This window comes from Emys orbicularis, chromosome 4 (assembly GCF_028017835.1).
Source record: "Emys orbicularis isolate rEmyOrb1 chromosome 4, rEmyOrb1.hap1, whole genome shotgun sequence".
NCBI lineage: Eukaryota > Metazoa > Chordata > Testudines > Emydidae > Emys > Emys orbicularis.
The window spans coordinates 143,587,783-143,603,412 of NC_088686.1; the positions used below are offsets into that span (position 1 = coordinate 143,587,783).

At 48.3% G+C, this 15,630-nt stretch overlaps 1 protein-coding gene across 1 annotated transcript in view; it reads right to left on the reverse strand.

Annotated features, from left to right (window-relative positions):
* Positions 1 to 1,152: 1,152 nt before the first annotated feature.
* The window catches only part of SLC26A9 (solute carrier family 26 member 9), a 31,829-nt gene continuing 17,351 nt past the window's right edge, over positions 1,153 to 15,630 (reverse strand). The window contains exons 11-20 of the mRNA XM_065403947.1: positions 15,206 to 15,301; positions 12,430 to 12,536; positions 11,692 to 11,761; positions 10,749 to 10,841; positions 9,465 to 9,584; positions 8,167 to 8,484; positions 7,722 to 7,776; positions 5,993 to 6,138; positions 2,223 to 2,300; positions 1,153 to 1,200 (exon numbers count right to left, since the gene is read on the reverse strand). Of these exons, the coding sequence (XP_065260019.1) occupies positions 1,153 to 1,200; positions 2,223 to 2,300; positions 5,993 to 6,138; positions 7,722 to 7,776; positions 8,167 to 8,484; positions 9,465 to 9,584; positions 10,749 to 10,841; positions 11,692 to 11,761; positions 12,430 to 12,536; positions 15,206 to 15,301 (1,131 nt within the window). The remainder of the gene's footprint in view (positions 1,201 to 2,222; positions 2,301 to 5,992; positions 6,139 to 7,721; positions 7,777 to 8,166; positions 8,485 to 9,464; positions 9,585 to 10,748; positions 10,842 to 11,691; positions 11,762 to 12,429; positions 12,537 to 15,205; positions 15,302 to 15,630) is intronic.

A 15,630-nucleotide genomic window follows, 5' to 3' on the forward strand; every position in this document is an offset into this window, starting at 1 on the left:
CTGTTAAAGTAAAAGGCAAGATTCTCCTTGACTTCAATGGGCTTTGAATCAGGCCCTAATTCTGCTGGTGTTTTGAATAAACTTTATTTTAACTCAGGGCCGCCCAGGTGGGGGGCAAGTGGGGCAATTTGCCCCGGGCCCCGCAGGGGCCCCCACGAGAATATAGTATTCTATAGTATACTTTTTTTATGGAAGGGGCCCCCAAAATTGCTTTGCCCCAGGTCCCCTGAATCCTCTGGGCGGCCCTGTTTTAACTACCCAAACTATTGGGAAGGCCAGTGTGTGCATATAACACCCACTAGAGCTGGTAGGAGCTCTTGGTCATGTGAACGAAGGGTGCCTGATATCCAAAAATAGTCTGAGCATGTAATACAGAATGCAGCATTACTCCCATGCAGTGGTACCAAGGATTTTAGGGTAACAAAAATAGAGCACTGGCTCAGTAAATGGTACCTGTAATAGACAGGACAGCGCAGGAGGACCTGTAGGGTAATAGAGAATACAGAGGTGGTTTTGGGCGGCAACCCGAAGAAATTCACAGGCTTAAATTCAGTGTGCAGATTCCCAAAAAGTCAGTGCACATTTTAAAATATTATCACCATGCAAACCTGCGTCACTGCATCTTGAGAGGGTTATTTGTGGTTGTGAATTAAAGCCAGGAAAGGCTTGTAAATTTCCTTATATTTCACCTCATTGGAAAAAGGAAGGAAAATAAAGGTGATGCCTAGGTTATGCAATCCATATGACTGGGTATGTGAGTGGATTCTGGAGGAGAAGAGACAGAGATAGGGTTGACAACGATGACGAATATTAATAATCCTTCTGCCTGGAGGCACTTGCCATTAAATGAAGTTGCTGCTCTTCTACACCTAGATGAATGTTATTTCCTGAGTTCCTGCTTCTGTTGTGTTCTGCTACCTGCTCCAAGAGTCTGTTGCTCTGAATTCCACACACAGAGGGAAGGAGGAGAGAGGATGTCAGGAGGAGAGGTGTGACTGCCCCTTGCCTCGCAAACTCACTGCTACCCTGGGTTGGAAGCACAGAAAGGCTGCTCTGCGCACCACTCAGACAGGGGAAGCATCTTCATAAAGGAATATGTGAGAATAGTCAGTTCCGGAGGCTTTGCCGGCACTTTAACATTCCCCCAGGCACTCACAGCGCTGTCTGGGCCTCCGAACGGAACATGGTTCCAAACATCTCCTAAAGGGACAACAAGATGGGTTTGGTTAGAACGGTACCAGCGATTTACACATGTTGGTGTCCAACCACACAGCCACTACACTTGATCTCCACATCTCTACCCAGCATTACACCTTCTTCATTTCCTTTTGAGGGGTAAAGCTCAGGAAGGTTATTGGCATTGTGGCTGCCTGGTTTATAGGGTTTCCTTTGCATTGTTCCCTAATAGGCTGAAAGGGTCAATTTTCCAATGACTGTCTTTCTCGAGCTAGACTCTCAGCGGATAGAAACAGTGTAGCCCCCATAAAAGTCAATGGAGCTACGCTGATCTATACCAGCTGAGTGCTTGGACCAAGATCTAGTGATAGGCCTCATGCACCACACTCTCCAAACTTTGGAGGCCTTCAGGACCTGAACTTTGTGGCACAGGCCCATCTCTAATATGAACCCAGGAGTTCCTCTACTGGAATCAACCAACAGCCCCTCTAACCCGGTATCCTGTGACACTGGCCAGTGCCCGATGTTTCAGAGGAAGACATAAACCATCCACCACAGTGTGTAATACCATACCACGGAGGGTGAGGGTTTCTTCCGGTCCTCACCCCACCCCCCAAGCTTCTGCATTTAAGCATGAGGACTGATAGCCCACCAGCCTCCAGGCACATGACAGATAAAAGGCAGCAGAGACAGCAGCAAAAGATGAATGAGTCTCTCATGAGAGGAAGGACAGTCTTATTGTTAAGGCACTAGACCGGGAGTCAGGAGATGCAGGCTCAGTTCTTGCTGCTGCCACAGACTGACCTCCCTGTGTGACCTCGGGCCACTCACTTCCTCACTCTGTGCCTCAGCCTCCCATCTGCAAACTGCATAACACCTCCCGCTCTCACCCACCCTTGGTCCATCTCATCTATACTGGTTCTAAGCTCTACGGGGCAGGGGCTTATTATGTGTATGTACAGCTCCCAGCATAATGGGGCATCAGTCTTAGTTGGGGCAGCTGGGTGCTACCACAATACAAAGTGATTCCTGGTCCTATTACTCACCTCCTCCAAGTTCTTGAATTCTGCACTGCTTTCATCCACAGATTCGTCATAGATGGAGAGCTCTGTCTGACTTGGTCTCTGCATGGGAAGAAGTCAAAATTATTAGCAGGCACAGGACCAAAAGGGATAAAACTGTAGCTAACCCGTGAACAGCCTATGAAGTTGCCCTATATAGTTTGGAAGCACAAATTATTCTTCGACATGGGCCTGGACCAAAACATCAGACCCAAAACCAGTAAAGTGGATACAGAAAATGATTGGGCAAGTGCATAGGTGCTGATTTGCATTTACACTAGGGCTGAACTACACCACTCTGGCATTACATTTACCTTCACAGCCACTTTGTGGCCCCTTTTGGCTGTGAAAGTGATATAAAGAGGCAATGCAAATGAGAATCAGACCTATTGCCTTTTGGATCTTCTTTGTGAAAAAAGAAATATATATATATATATTTGTTCCAGTGTGAAACTACCTCTTTAAAGTACAGTAACTGGAATCTGAGGCCCAACTGAGTTAACAGGGACCCTGAAAGACACCCACCGCCCGTCCCAACATTTAGATTCAATAAACAAAACTAAAAAAGAGTCAGTTGTTTCCTTGTCCTAAATCTCAGTGGTAGCCAGGCGGTTTCACCTTCAGCAAATTTCTTAAAAAGCAAATAATTGCTGTGCAGCAGTGATAAGGTCTTTCCTAATATCAGCCCAAGGTTGGGGCTGCAGAAGTTTTATCAGGTGTAGCAATGCAAATAAGTGGGCTGGGAGCAGCCCCGGGCTGTGAACAGGTAGTTACAGTGTAGGCAAGGGAGAGGTCAGACCACAGTTCGCTTGTTCAGGGAATAGTGAACTGCAAGACTGGTGTTCAGAAGCGGTCACTTAAAGCTGTGTGCGTCACACTGTCTGTGTTGGTTCACATAGAAGCGTTCGTCACTGTGGTGTCTGATTGCCTCTCCTTCACCAGGAGAAGAACAAAACAAATGATTGCACAGCTCCGTGTCTATCTGTGATGCCCTCATCAGCACTGCAGATGCTATACTTAAAATTCCAGCTGCCCCGTGGTTCCCTGGGACATTGCCCCAAGCTGCTTGCCCCAAGCCCTCCCTGACCCTCGCACGAGGCTGTCGCTGCACAAGGCTATCATTGCTTGCTCAAGCCCTGCCTCCCCCCCTGCGCAAGGCTGGCATCGCCCCTTGCCCCCTCCCCCCCGCACATTCCTTCGCACCCCACTTTTTTGACAAAAGTGGGCCTTTGTCCTGTTTGCTCTTGCCAACTGATCAAGTCAGCAAGAGCAAATGGGACAAATTCCTCCTTTTGGAAAAAAAAGTCAGGACGACTGGGACAGGGCTTAAAAAAGGAACTGTCCTGGCCAAAACTGGATGTACGGTCACCCTATAAGACTCTCCAACCCCCACTCTCTTGAACATACTCCATCCTATTGGTTACTTTTCCTGCTACTCCCCTTGGGGTGTAAGGTGCACATATTGTGTGCACCCACTGAATGCCTCATTAGTGCACGGGCCATGAGTCAGTCGCGTACGTTGTTTTAGGAAGGTTTTGCCCTTGTGCTGGGAGCTAAAAAAGCACACCATTTTTGTGTTTTTCGGGAGACAGCATAAACTAGTGGATAATGCACTAGACTGGGATTCAGGACGCCTGAGTTCTCTTTCTGCCATGTTGCCGTGCCCATATCACTTCATCTCTCTGTGCCTTTGTTTCCCCTGCAACCCTGTGTCTGCCTGTCTATTTAGGTTGCTAGCTCTTTGGGGCAGGGACTGTCTCTTAGTATGTGTGTATCAGGGCCGGCTCCAGGCACCAGCAAACCAAGCATGTGCTTGGGGCAGCACATTTTCAGGGGTGGCATTCCAGCCATCCTTTTTTTTTTTTTTTTTTGCTTGGGGCGGCAAAAGCCTAGAGCCGGCTCTGGCAGTGCGTCCTGCACGGGGGGGGGGGGCACCCTGGGGCCGCTGCAGTTCGCATCGGGGAGCAGCGCCTGCACCTTAGGGCCGGGCGGGCTCTGAGGGCGGGACACTTGGGCTGGGGGCCGCCCCGCGGGGCACACGGAGCCGCCTGCAGGTGCCGCAGGGGGCCGCCCCCCAGTGCCGCAGCCGGGGCTGGGTGAAGTGGCCTGAGCCACCCAGGGACTATGGCAGGGTGGCCAGGAGCAGCAGCGGGGCCATAGAGGGGACCGGTGCCCAGAGTGCTGCCGTGTGGGGCCCGCGTCCCGCTCTCTGGGGCTCCGCTCCCTCTGGGGCTGCCCTGCCCCGGCTCCTCAGCCCTCTGCCGGGCGGTCCCCCGGCTCTGCCCTCCTGGGTCCCGGCTGGTCCTGGAGGCAGGAGCCCCGGCTGAAGGGAACCTGGGCTGAGGCGCGGCCCGGGAGCCCCGCTGTTTACCCCGACCCTGCCAGCACTGGACCAGCTGAAGGCGAGGGGGGAGTGGGCGGACTCAGCACTGGTGGGGGGGAGCCCAGGGCTGGGGCGGCAGTGGGTGCGGGTGGGGTGGGGGGGAGAGCCCAGGGTTGGGGCGGCAGGGGGTGGGGGAGGGTGGGGTGGGAGTGGGGGAGAGCCCAGCGCTGGGGCGGCAGGGGGTGCGGGTGGGGTAGGGGGAGAGCCCAGCACTGGGGCGGCAGGTGGGGTGCGGGGGGGAGCCCAGGGCTGGGGTGGGGGGCAGCCAAAATTTTTTTTGCTTGGGGTGGCAAAAAACCTAGAGCCGGCCCTGGTGTGTATACAGCACCTAGGTCTCTAACAGCTACTGCAATGTAAATAATATGTGGGTGATCAGAAAGGGGGTATGTGGTGATTGACAGTGAGAGGACAGTGAGAGGGTAATCATAATAATTCTTCTTCTTCCTTCCAGGCTGCCATAGAGTCCTACAGTGCCTCTGCTGCTCTTTAGAAATGCTGCCTCACCCACTCCCCCCCAACCCTCCGGTGGCGGTAGAAATACACTGGGAGAAGGGCCCAAAGGGAAGCAGGGTTTCCAAAGAGGAATGTCTCTCAGTAGCATATTTCCCCTGGCTGAGCTGCTGTTTGCGCACACGCATAGTGGCAAGTCTGGATGTTTTAACACGTTATCATGAGATAAACTCGGCAGCCTGGCCATTGTTTCCATTCGAGTTACTATGCAATAACCAGCTGGTATCTTACTAAATAACCTATGTCACCCCTGTATTTACAGCACGTGCCACATTGCTGCATGTCACTTTCCTTGCCCCTCCCACTGGTAGTCTCATCCAGTAGAGGGGGACGTGTTCTGCCTCTAGTTTCTATGGACTGATCTCTGCCCTTGTTTGCATCTATGGCTCCCCATTGGTAATCAAATTATGAGCAAAATCCTGCTCCCAGTTACACCTGTGCAATGCTTTTGACTTCAACAGGGTTGGACAGTGACCCCCATCTGGATGTTTGGTCTATACACTTGGGCCTCTGCCACTTGAGCTAATGCAGGGGTTCTCAAACTGGGGGTCGGGACCCCTCAGGGGGATGCGAAGTTATTACACGGGGGGTCGCGAGCTGTCAGCATCCACCCCAAACCCCATTTTGCCTCCAGCATTTATAATGGTGTTAAATATATTTAAGAATGTTTTTAATTTATAAGGTGGGTCGCACTCAGAGGCTTGCAATGTGAAAGGGGTCACCAGTACAAAAGTTTGAGAACTACTGAGCTAATGGAATAACAGTAGTAGGTTCTTATCCTCTCATGGGTAGTGCATGTGTGTAGCTGAGGGCAGAATGCAGCCCTGCGGTTCTGCAACCTGGTGGAAAGCCCAAGGCGTACCTCTTCTAAACCAGGAGGACGGAAGACTCCTTTGGCATTTGCCAGTGCAAACAGAACAGCATCGTGGATGGTCAAGAAGATGTGACTTGGGTCTAGGCCCCCTTCTTCGAAGACTCCGCCTGTGCTAATATCATGGTACACCTGAGCTGCAGAAGGGGAAAAGACGCTATGAGCAAAGAGAAAGAGACTGAAGGAGGAGCTGTTTGAAAGTAAATGGGGCTGATGGAAAGTTCCTGAACCTGTAGCAATCCCGGTGGGCAGACGCTTACCAGATCAGAAAGGAAATGGTTGGGAATTCTCCCGTACGCAGAGCAGAGTGCCTGCACAAAGCCTGTGCATTACTGGTGTCTCATTTAAAGCCAGAGGGCCCACTGCTGTTGATGCACTTGCAGGTGTGTAAATGAGGGCAGAATTTTGTCCTACGTTCTGTGCTATGGTTGGTTTCTGAGGTCGTGACTGAAATAAGATGGTTTGTTGGGCTGAGCAGGAGGAAGGTGATTGCACTGGCATCCCAGGGAGGGTTTTCAGTGGTTCACGGGGGCAGCAGTGGAGAAGGATCTGACTTGGACAGGCAGTTTTCCATGATTTGGGGATGGGGAGGATTCTGGCAGAATTTTTGTCCTGGGGTGAGGCAGGTCAATAGTGCAGGCAGGGTGGTTGGAAGAGAGAAAGGAAGGGTGAGGAGAGACAGATTTACTGCATATATATGTATTCTTATAGGTGCAAACTATGGTACTACAGCTATATCCAATCCCAGATAAGATGCTTACATTTATACACACCAAGCGCAGACTTTTTCCAGTCTACATTCCCCCTCCTTTCTTCCGTCCATCTGTTCTGATTTTCTCTGATATGTCAATTACACATTATTATGGAGAACAATGAAGCCCAGGAAAGTCTAAGGGTATGTCTACACCCAGCCGCTAGTTCGGCGGCTGGGAATCGAAGTTCTGGGTTCGACTTATCGCGTCTTGTCTGGACGCGATAAGTCGAACCAGGAAGTGATCGCCGTCGACTGCGGTACTCCAGCTAGACGAGAGGAGTACCGCGGCGTTGACGGGGGAACCGCGGCATCGACGGGGGAGCCTGCCTGCCGCGTGTGGACCGAGGTAAGTTCGAACTAAGGTACTTCGAACTTCAGCTACGTTATTCAAGTAGCTGAAGTTGCGTACCTTAGTTCGAATTGGGGGGTAAGTGTAGACCAAGCCTAAGTATAATCCTGTCCTATGGTGGGCCGATAAACTTGCATGTTTATAACCATTAGCCACAGCCGTTAAGCTCCAAAGAGAACACAACGGGGCCTGAAATAAATGTTTTCAAGCGGAAAACATATCCAAAAGCCCCAATCACAAAGAAAACCATCCCCCTTTTCATTTTGCCTTTGTGTAATGAAATAGCTCTGTAAACCCTTTCTTCTTGCTACAAGCTTGCTTTATTCTCAATGGCCCTGAGCTATGAAATCCCGCTTCCTAAAATAATCAGCATGGAGTGGCATGTGACGGAAACCTCATCACTTAGGAGATTTCATAGTAGCACTGGGGAATATACTGTAGGGCACAATCCTGCATTAGTCACAGAAGAGGACTAGATAACTGAAAACTTCTTAGGTTCTCTGCAGTTTCCTCCCACCCTTTCCATTGATTCAATATAAGAAATATATCACCACTACACCTGTGTCTGAGAAATGGGGGAAAGAGCACAAAGAAATATGCTATGCTTGGATGCTTACCATGCACGTTTGCCAGGAAGACTTTAATCCCAATCTTCTGGTAGCTGGAACACAGCTGGACGGGAAGATGGAGAGAGAGGATAAGAAACAATAATAATATTTAGAAATGCTTTGGACTTATATAAGGCCTTTAATCCAAGGATCTGAACCCACTTTGCAGATGCAAATTCATACATCCTCACAAGCTGCAAGTGAGGAAGATAAGAGGAAGTTACTGACCTGTAACTGGAGGTTCTTCAGGATGTGTGGTCCCTATCTGTATTCCACTGTATTCCTTCTCACTGGCTCCGGGAGCATGGTGCACCCGTGTAAACCCACAGTGGAATACAATAGGGACCATCACTTGAAGAAGTATCTTTATTCCCATTGCATGGAAGGGAAACAGAGTTGCAAAGAAGTGACTTGTCCAAGGATTCACATGCTGAATTAGTGGCAGAGAACTAACCTTCCCCAGAGCTTTTGTGCCCATCAGATCCACGAAGCACACTCCACTCATGTCCAGGATAATGGTGTGGAAGCTGACATAGGGCGGTGCTGTGATCATCGGGTCAACGTTGGCAGCTGGGATAACACTGCAAGTGCTGCCCCGATGGCTCGAGATGCTGCCCTGTTCACTTGAGGTATTGACCTGCCCGGCATTGTTTGCGGGGGGGCGGAATGTGATGTAGGAGATGCTGGTGCCGTTGGCAGTCGTTTGATTATTGTTGGTGTCCGTCGGAGAGGTGCTTTCAAAATCTTTCTGGAGCTCTTGCACTGACAAGGTCTGCAGTCAAACAAAGGCAACCAGGTCAGGATGCGATTATCAGTGCTCTTGACCTACCTCATGAGGCCAGCATCCAGCCCAAATTTTGCAGGTGAGCTACAGCATGTATTTTAGAAAGACATCCATCAGGCCAGTTTCATCGCTGGCATTACTCTGTACAGTTCAGTGGCGTTACAGCAGGCGCGAGCTGCTTTTTGCCTGTGCCCAGAGGATCAGCCAGTTTGTCAAACATCGTCAACGTCTCAAACTGCAAGCTGCATTCTGGCCACCAAGCCCCCCCCCACTCCCACTTGGCCCATTCGTTACCCTTGGCTGGGCATTTAAGGTACCCAGAGGGCAACAGGACATTCGACAGCCTCCCTGACCATGAAAAGAGCAGCCAAGGGGTGAGATGGAGAAAGCCCTCAGGATCCAGTCAAGAGGAGAACAATGTGGAGGCACAGCCAGGGCTGATACAGCCTCTGCTTCCTGGATCCTCTAAGTTGTCTTCCCAGGTACCAATTACCTTGACCAGCTGTGTTCAAACACGGGAGGCCACTTCGACAACTTGCCAAAAAATTCCTCAGGGCTATATCTACTTTGCGTATATATTCACATACATTTTAATAATCAAGACTGGATACACTGTGCCCATATTCGCCCCCTTCCATCACAGATGTCATTTTGGATTCACTAGCCACAACATGAAGAGGAGACCAGATCACTAATGGGTGATCTTTCCTTGCAGCTACAAGCTATGGGCTCCCAGGCTGGTCATTCCTGAACTAGACACTCTGGGCAAATTGAGCTGAATCCTGCTCCTACCGAACTCAATGGGACTTTTGCCCCTGAGTTTGGTGTGAGCGTGGTTTGGCCCTTTGTGTAGGTCACTGTAGCATGCGCTATAGGTAAGAGAGGGAAGGGGGAAGCACCCCGGGGAGGTTGAACACCTGGACGTATGTGGGGCTATACAGCAATCAAAGGAACCCAGAGCGAGTTACCTTCTTGTTCCCGAAGAACAACTTTTGCAGCTTCGTTGTTTTTTGTGATGCCGCCTTCTTCTCCTGGTGTTTCACGTATTTTTTCCTGGCTAAGTACACTTTGCTGGGGTCTACCCCAGTCTGCGGAGAAGGAGAGATAGTGAGTTGGGTTTGCTTATGTAGCTCATCTGTCAGTGATGTGAGCTCAAGAGCCTCGTACCCATATATGAGAAACAGAAACGGACCACTGCCCATGCTGGCCCATGGTCCAACAACACTTCCCTTCTCAGGAGCACAGAATATGAAGGCAGCAGGACTAGAGGGGCTGGAATGGAAGCGATTGTGCCCCCAGCTTACATACTTCCCATTTCAGGGTGAATCTCTGCCTCAGCTGCTATGTTCACACTGCTATTTTTAGTGTGCTAGCATGAGTCCTGCTGCAGTGTAGACATACCCTGAGCGGCTAAAGACCCAAGCTCTTGTAGCAACCTGCACAAAACTTGGATGGAGGAGCACAGGTTGCAGGAGGAGGGAAGAGTTTGGAGGAGGCACTGGGAAGTCAGTCTGTGTGAACATGGCTGGTATGCTAGCGGCCATTGCAGCACCTCTGGCAATAGTTGTTTTAATAAAGAGCTGGTTTAGTTTAACATGGAATCATCTCATGTTATTACCCAGCATGTGGTACATGAGATGCGATAGTAACAGTGGGATTACATTGCAGCTGGCACACTAGCTGTGTCTGAGTCAGGTGACCAAAAGTCACATGACAGCAGCCAGGCGGGTGCATCAGAGGAGGGCTGTAGAGAGACCCACTGACCAGGGAAGAAAAGGACTACGCCCTGGAAGGATAGAAGGGATTATTTATGAAACCCTGCTGATTGGGAAAGGAACTGCTGGTACCTGAGAAGGCAAATGAATTGCTTATGTTATGGAACCCGAAGGACTTAATAAAGCAGGCCCATGCAGGGGAAACATTAATTAAAACTCCTAGGTGTTTGTGACATGATTGGACAGCTAAGCTGGAAAATGGAGGCCATGTTGCTATGCTGGGAGGTGGTCTGCTGTCGACTGCACTCTGCAATGCTCCTTATCAGCTGAGGCCTCAGCTGAGCTCCCTTCCTAGCTAAGGTGAGTGACATGAGAAATGATCTCTGCCCTCAGAAACTGAACACACAGTCTCCCACGGTGCTCCCAGGCCGTGCTGGCTTTGGGCAGTCAGATCGGAGGCTGAGAGCCACATACTTTTGAAACCAATTTGTGCTTTCCATCATCTCTGCAAACAGAAGCTGGCTAAGGTTTTCTTACCTTCGCTATAACCTTCTCCCTGAATATCTCTGAGTTGGCAAAGTACAATGGGGAGCAGTAGGTCACAATTTTAATCCCATCAAGTTCCTGGACCTGCAACAGACATCAGAGTTCAGACTATGCACAACAACTCAAGCCTTTGCATGGGCTTGTGGGGTTTGGGGTTTTTGCAACAAGAGAAAATACAGGTGGGGTGAATAGATCTGGCAAAGAAATCTCAGGTAACCTTCAATAAGTGCTTATCTGTGGGGAACACAACTAGAGCTGGGTGAAAATTTTTGCCTGAGACTTTTTTTGGTGATAAATCCAGATTCGGCGACACCAAAACGTTTCACAAATTCATGTCCGTTTTGCCAAATTGTTTTGGCTGGGAAAAAAAAAAAACTTAAAACAAAAAAATCAGAAAAAAATAAAAACATTTCATGTTGACATTTTTGAAACAAAATGTGTTAATTTTTTTGACTCCAAATGACTTTTTGTTTCAAAATTTCTTTAAGTTTTTATTACAAATCAAAAACGTTTAAAAATGGACAAAATAGAAAGGAAACGTTTTGCTCGACCCAAAGCAATTATTTCTGGGAATTGCCAGTGAACTGAAAAATCAGTTATTTGCACAACTCTAGACACAACTGCCAGCTCCCTCTGCTTTACCATGGAGTAATAATGTAACCAATGAACCAGCCCTGCAGGTGGGGCAGACAGGTGGAAAATCTGGGGGCCTTCTGCTTAAAATGAGACCGACAGGTAGTAAATGATCACAAAGGCCTCCACAGAAGGAGCAGGTCTACTGTTATGGCTTCTGAAAATAACAAGCTGAGCTGAATCAGGAGAGACAGTAACACAGCCTACAGCCCCTTTGAATCACTTATTGGTCAGGTCATGCAGGAATGAGAAACAGGGGGGCTTGCATTTTTGGTTGGGAGATTTTAGCTTCCACACTTACCTTATTGTAGGTTTTGGGGTTCTTGTAAATGTCGGTGGAAGTTACCTGACCCAGGGCAGAGCCGTTACGACTAGGGGGAAAAAATACAACAGATAGATTCAATTTAAGACGGGGAAGAAAAATGCTGCTTCTCTTGCTGCCATGCAAGTGTGCAGCGTACGAGGATTACTGTTTATTTATATTATGGTAACACCTAGAGGCACACGCAAGACTGGGTGCTTCAATGTGTTTGGTGCTGGTGAGAGCAAGGTTAATTCACAAGACTGCTCTGTTCTTTGGCTGAAATTCACCCCTGTGCAGAGGGCCAGCTGGAGGCCTATGCGCCAGTTAAGGCCTATGCTGAGGGGAGTAAGTAGCACACAGGCTTTGTGCCAGGCTCTGCACGGGGTGGATTTCACCCTTTATGAGCAGTGGATTCCTTAGGGAAGGACACATGGAGCTGGTGTTTTTCTGGGCAGGGTAAATAGCAGCGGGTAAATACACCCGCTTTGGAGTAGGCACCTGAGTTACTGTGCACAGAAATAAAAACCAGGTAGTAATTAACAACTGACATTCCTGTTTGCACATTGAGATGGGAGGGTTTGGAGCCTGCATTTTCCCAGGGCCTCCTGTCAGATCCTCCTTTGAAAATCTAGCTCGAAGGCCATTGATACTAAGAACCCCCAGGTTGTTTTGTAACTGGAAAATGTTTTGCAGTTGCGTGGCCATATTGCAGCTTGGCACCGAGATGCTACTTACAACTGAGTGTGGAAAACCACCACCAGCACAGAAAATCCCACTCCGACAGCGAGTCCGAACGGCAGGCCCAAGAAGAAAGCCGACAGGAAACTCACCACCCAGACCAACTGTGGAAAGAAGAGAATGGCAGGTCACTTCTCTGTGCCACAGGCAGTGGGCACTCTGATGAAGCGTTGGCAAGGACAGATGGACCAGAACCAAACTACCTATGGCTTGGGGATTAAAAAAACCTAAATCTAAATTTTGCAGCTTAGACCTTTTTCTACTTGTAAATTGCTGTTTGGTGCACAAGAAAAGTTTTCATGTGCAGTGTCTGTTCTTGGGAAACTGAGGCACAAGTGCCATAAACTCAAGTTCCTCAGCTTTAGCAAGGTGTCAGTCCATTTGTACAATACTTCAGATACCCTTCAATACCCAGACTAGCTCACTCAGTTTCACTAGTCAAGACAGGACTTTTGCTGCTAAGTCACGCCTTTCTGAAAGCCCCTGCTGCAGCTAAGTCTTTTAGTAGAGATGTGCATCTACTTGAAAACATTTTTTAACAGTTGGTATAAAAGACCTAGATATGTAACTGATGCAGAAGCAATGCCCTTTGAGAAGCGTTTTAGAATCCTCATCCCACCCACAACAAGAGTAATTGGCCTGATTCTGATTTCATTCACACCAGGGGGTAACGCCACTGAATTCAAATCCCAGATTTACTCTGGTATAAGAGAGAAGAGAGAAGCAGAACCAAAACCTTTCATTTGATCAGTGACTTCCCCTCCTCATAAGCCCTTTATAAACTATGTGATACCTGAAGAGTGATCCATGCAGCCAGCTCTGAGGTGAAGCATTACAGCCATCTGATATCACATAGCAATGTCATGACAACAGTTTAGGACAGGAAGTGGAGAAGGTCACTGTATCCAATTGAAATTCCAGGGAAAATTTAGGTCAGCAGAATGCAATTAACCTAACTGAAATTTGGCCAGGATACTGGGATCAACACCCCTTGTGTTACAAAAAAGGGTAGTGCAATTTTTCTTGACCACAGGTGACCAGAGCCCTGCTTTATTATCTGATCCAAAAGACGGCACAGCTTGGACTTATGTCAGTAAGATGGATCTGAACTCAAAAATTGGATCCAAGCCTCTTGAACTTTATGGAAGATCACAGATGGATCCAAACTTTGGGTCTGTCTGGACTAAGGTGAAAACAGGTGTTTTAAAAATTGGGTTAGGTAATAGGACTGGAGTTTGTCTTGACTAGGAAAAGTGGTCTGGTTTAGATTGAGTTCAGTGAACAAGTTGTCTAAGCCCAACCTAAACTCAAATACTTTTAGTAGTCAAGACAAATCTTTAGGCTCTCCTCTAGGCTACAACAAAACCAGCGGGCACCATTTAAAAAGAGTTAAACTGTGTCTAAACTAGCTACTAAAGTGGTGTTTCAAGTCAGGTGAGTTCACTTAGTTTAGAAATGTACCTTTTTGACTAGTCAAGACAGAGAGTTTGGGCTTGTCTATGCTTAAAGGTTTTGTTGTTTTAACTATGCCATAGTGTGGGTGCAATTATACCAGTATAGTATAAAAAAGTGCTTATACGCGTATAGCTTATTTCACTTCAGGTATTTAAATAAGCCATACAGGTATAAGGCACCTTTATGCCAATAGAACTGCATCCAGACTAGGGCTTTTACTGGAATAACTATGAATATGTCTACGCTACAAGTGCCTCAGTGGCACAGATGCAGCACCATAGTGTAGACAGTTACTACCATGATGGAAGGGGTTTTTCCCTCACTGCAGTAAATCCACTTGAGAGGTGGTAGCTAGATTGACAAAAGAATTGTACAGCTGCATCACAGACCTGAGCCATGTGGCTAGGTCGAACTAACTGTTAGGCACACTCCTAACCCGTAGGTATTCTGGGACTGCTTTGAAATATAGATCGGCCCTTTGTAGCTCAGAGCCTTTGCTAGTGTGTTGTTATGTGGTGCATTCACGTGATGGATTGAACTATTCACACTGCTTTAAAAGACCCTGCCTGGAATCATCACCCATCTCCTCTCCAGCACCTGTTTGAACAGTATTTTAGGAAAGCTCAAGTGAGTCCTTTTGGATTCCTTGTTTCTCTGATAAAGCAGCTTCCTTGGGATTTGGCAGGCTATTCTGGCCCAGTTTGCACAGATACCACCCACCAGCATAAGTCCTGTTCAAACAAAATCTTTAAATGTCAGACATTTCCAAATTCCTTTCTGTCTCCCCCATGCTCTCAGATTGGGTTTATATGTCAACCAGTGCCTGGGATCCTTATCTTTCATGATGGCCTCTCCTTCCCCTGGAGGGCTATTGGCTGAGTTTTTAAGTCATGACTCGGAGATATTGAGTAGGGCCGGTTTGTCTTGTTCTTGACAAACAGGCTCTTAAGGTTGATTGGCATTTAAATAGGGCAAGTAATAGTTCAGATCTCTGCATTACATGCATTAAGTGCGACAGGGCTCGACTAGACCAGACAAATTCGACATTGCACCTTACTTGTGATCATCAAGCTAAACACCGACTAGCACTGAGTCGGAGGCATTATTGTGCTTATAGGGTGAAACTCACCCTTCTGCATGCGGCCAGCATGAGGCCTATGCACTATTTGAGTCCTATCTAAGCCCTGCTTTGAGGGCTCAAGTGGTGGTGCCTATGTCTTGGGCTGCCCCACCACGCAGGGGTGAGTTTCACTCCTATTGAAAAACGTCATCAGATTCTGCTCCTTCTCCCCCAGGACTCTCGCGGTGGGGGACTCACACAATCCAGCTTGCTTTTCTTCCACAGGTAGAAGGGATCAGCCAGCTGCTTGAGGGAGTTTTTCAGGTTCACTGCTATCAGGGCTCCCAGCACAGCCTGCCAAGGAGACGGTATCAAATTAGACTCCAAGACAGGAATCATGAAAGTGTTATTGCTCAAGGGGAAACTGCTTGTTGCAAATATTGCCTGCTGTCAGGTCTGGCTGCCAAGAGGGATTATCAATGGGTGATGAAGCTAACGAAGATCATACTTGAATCTGGATCCAAAATAATTTGTTTTATCCCCACCAGTTCCCTTTCGTCTGCCAGAGAATCAGTGTGGACGTGGCCCCTTCACACTATGAAACTATGCTATGGGGTGGCTCGGTTTACCTGGGCTTTATGCAGAGGCCAGGGACCATCTTTTTGTTCTGTGTTTGTACAGCG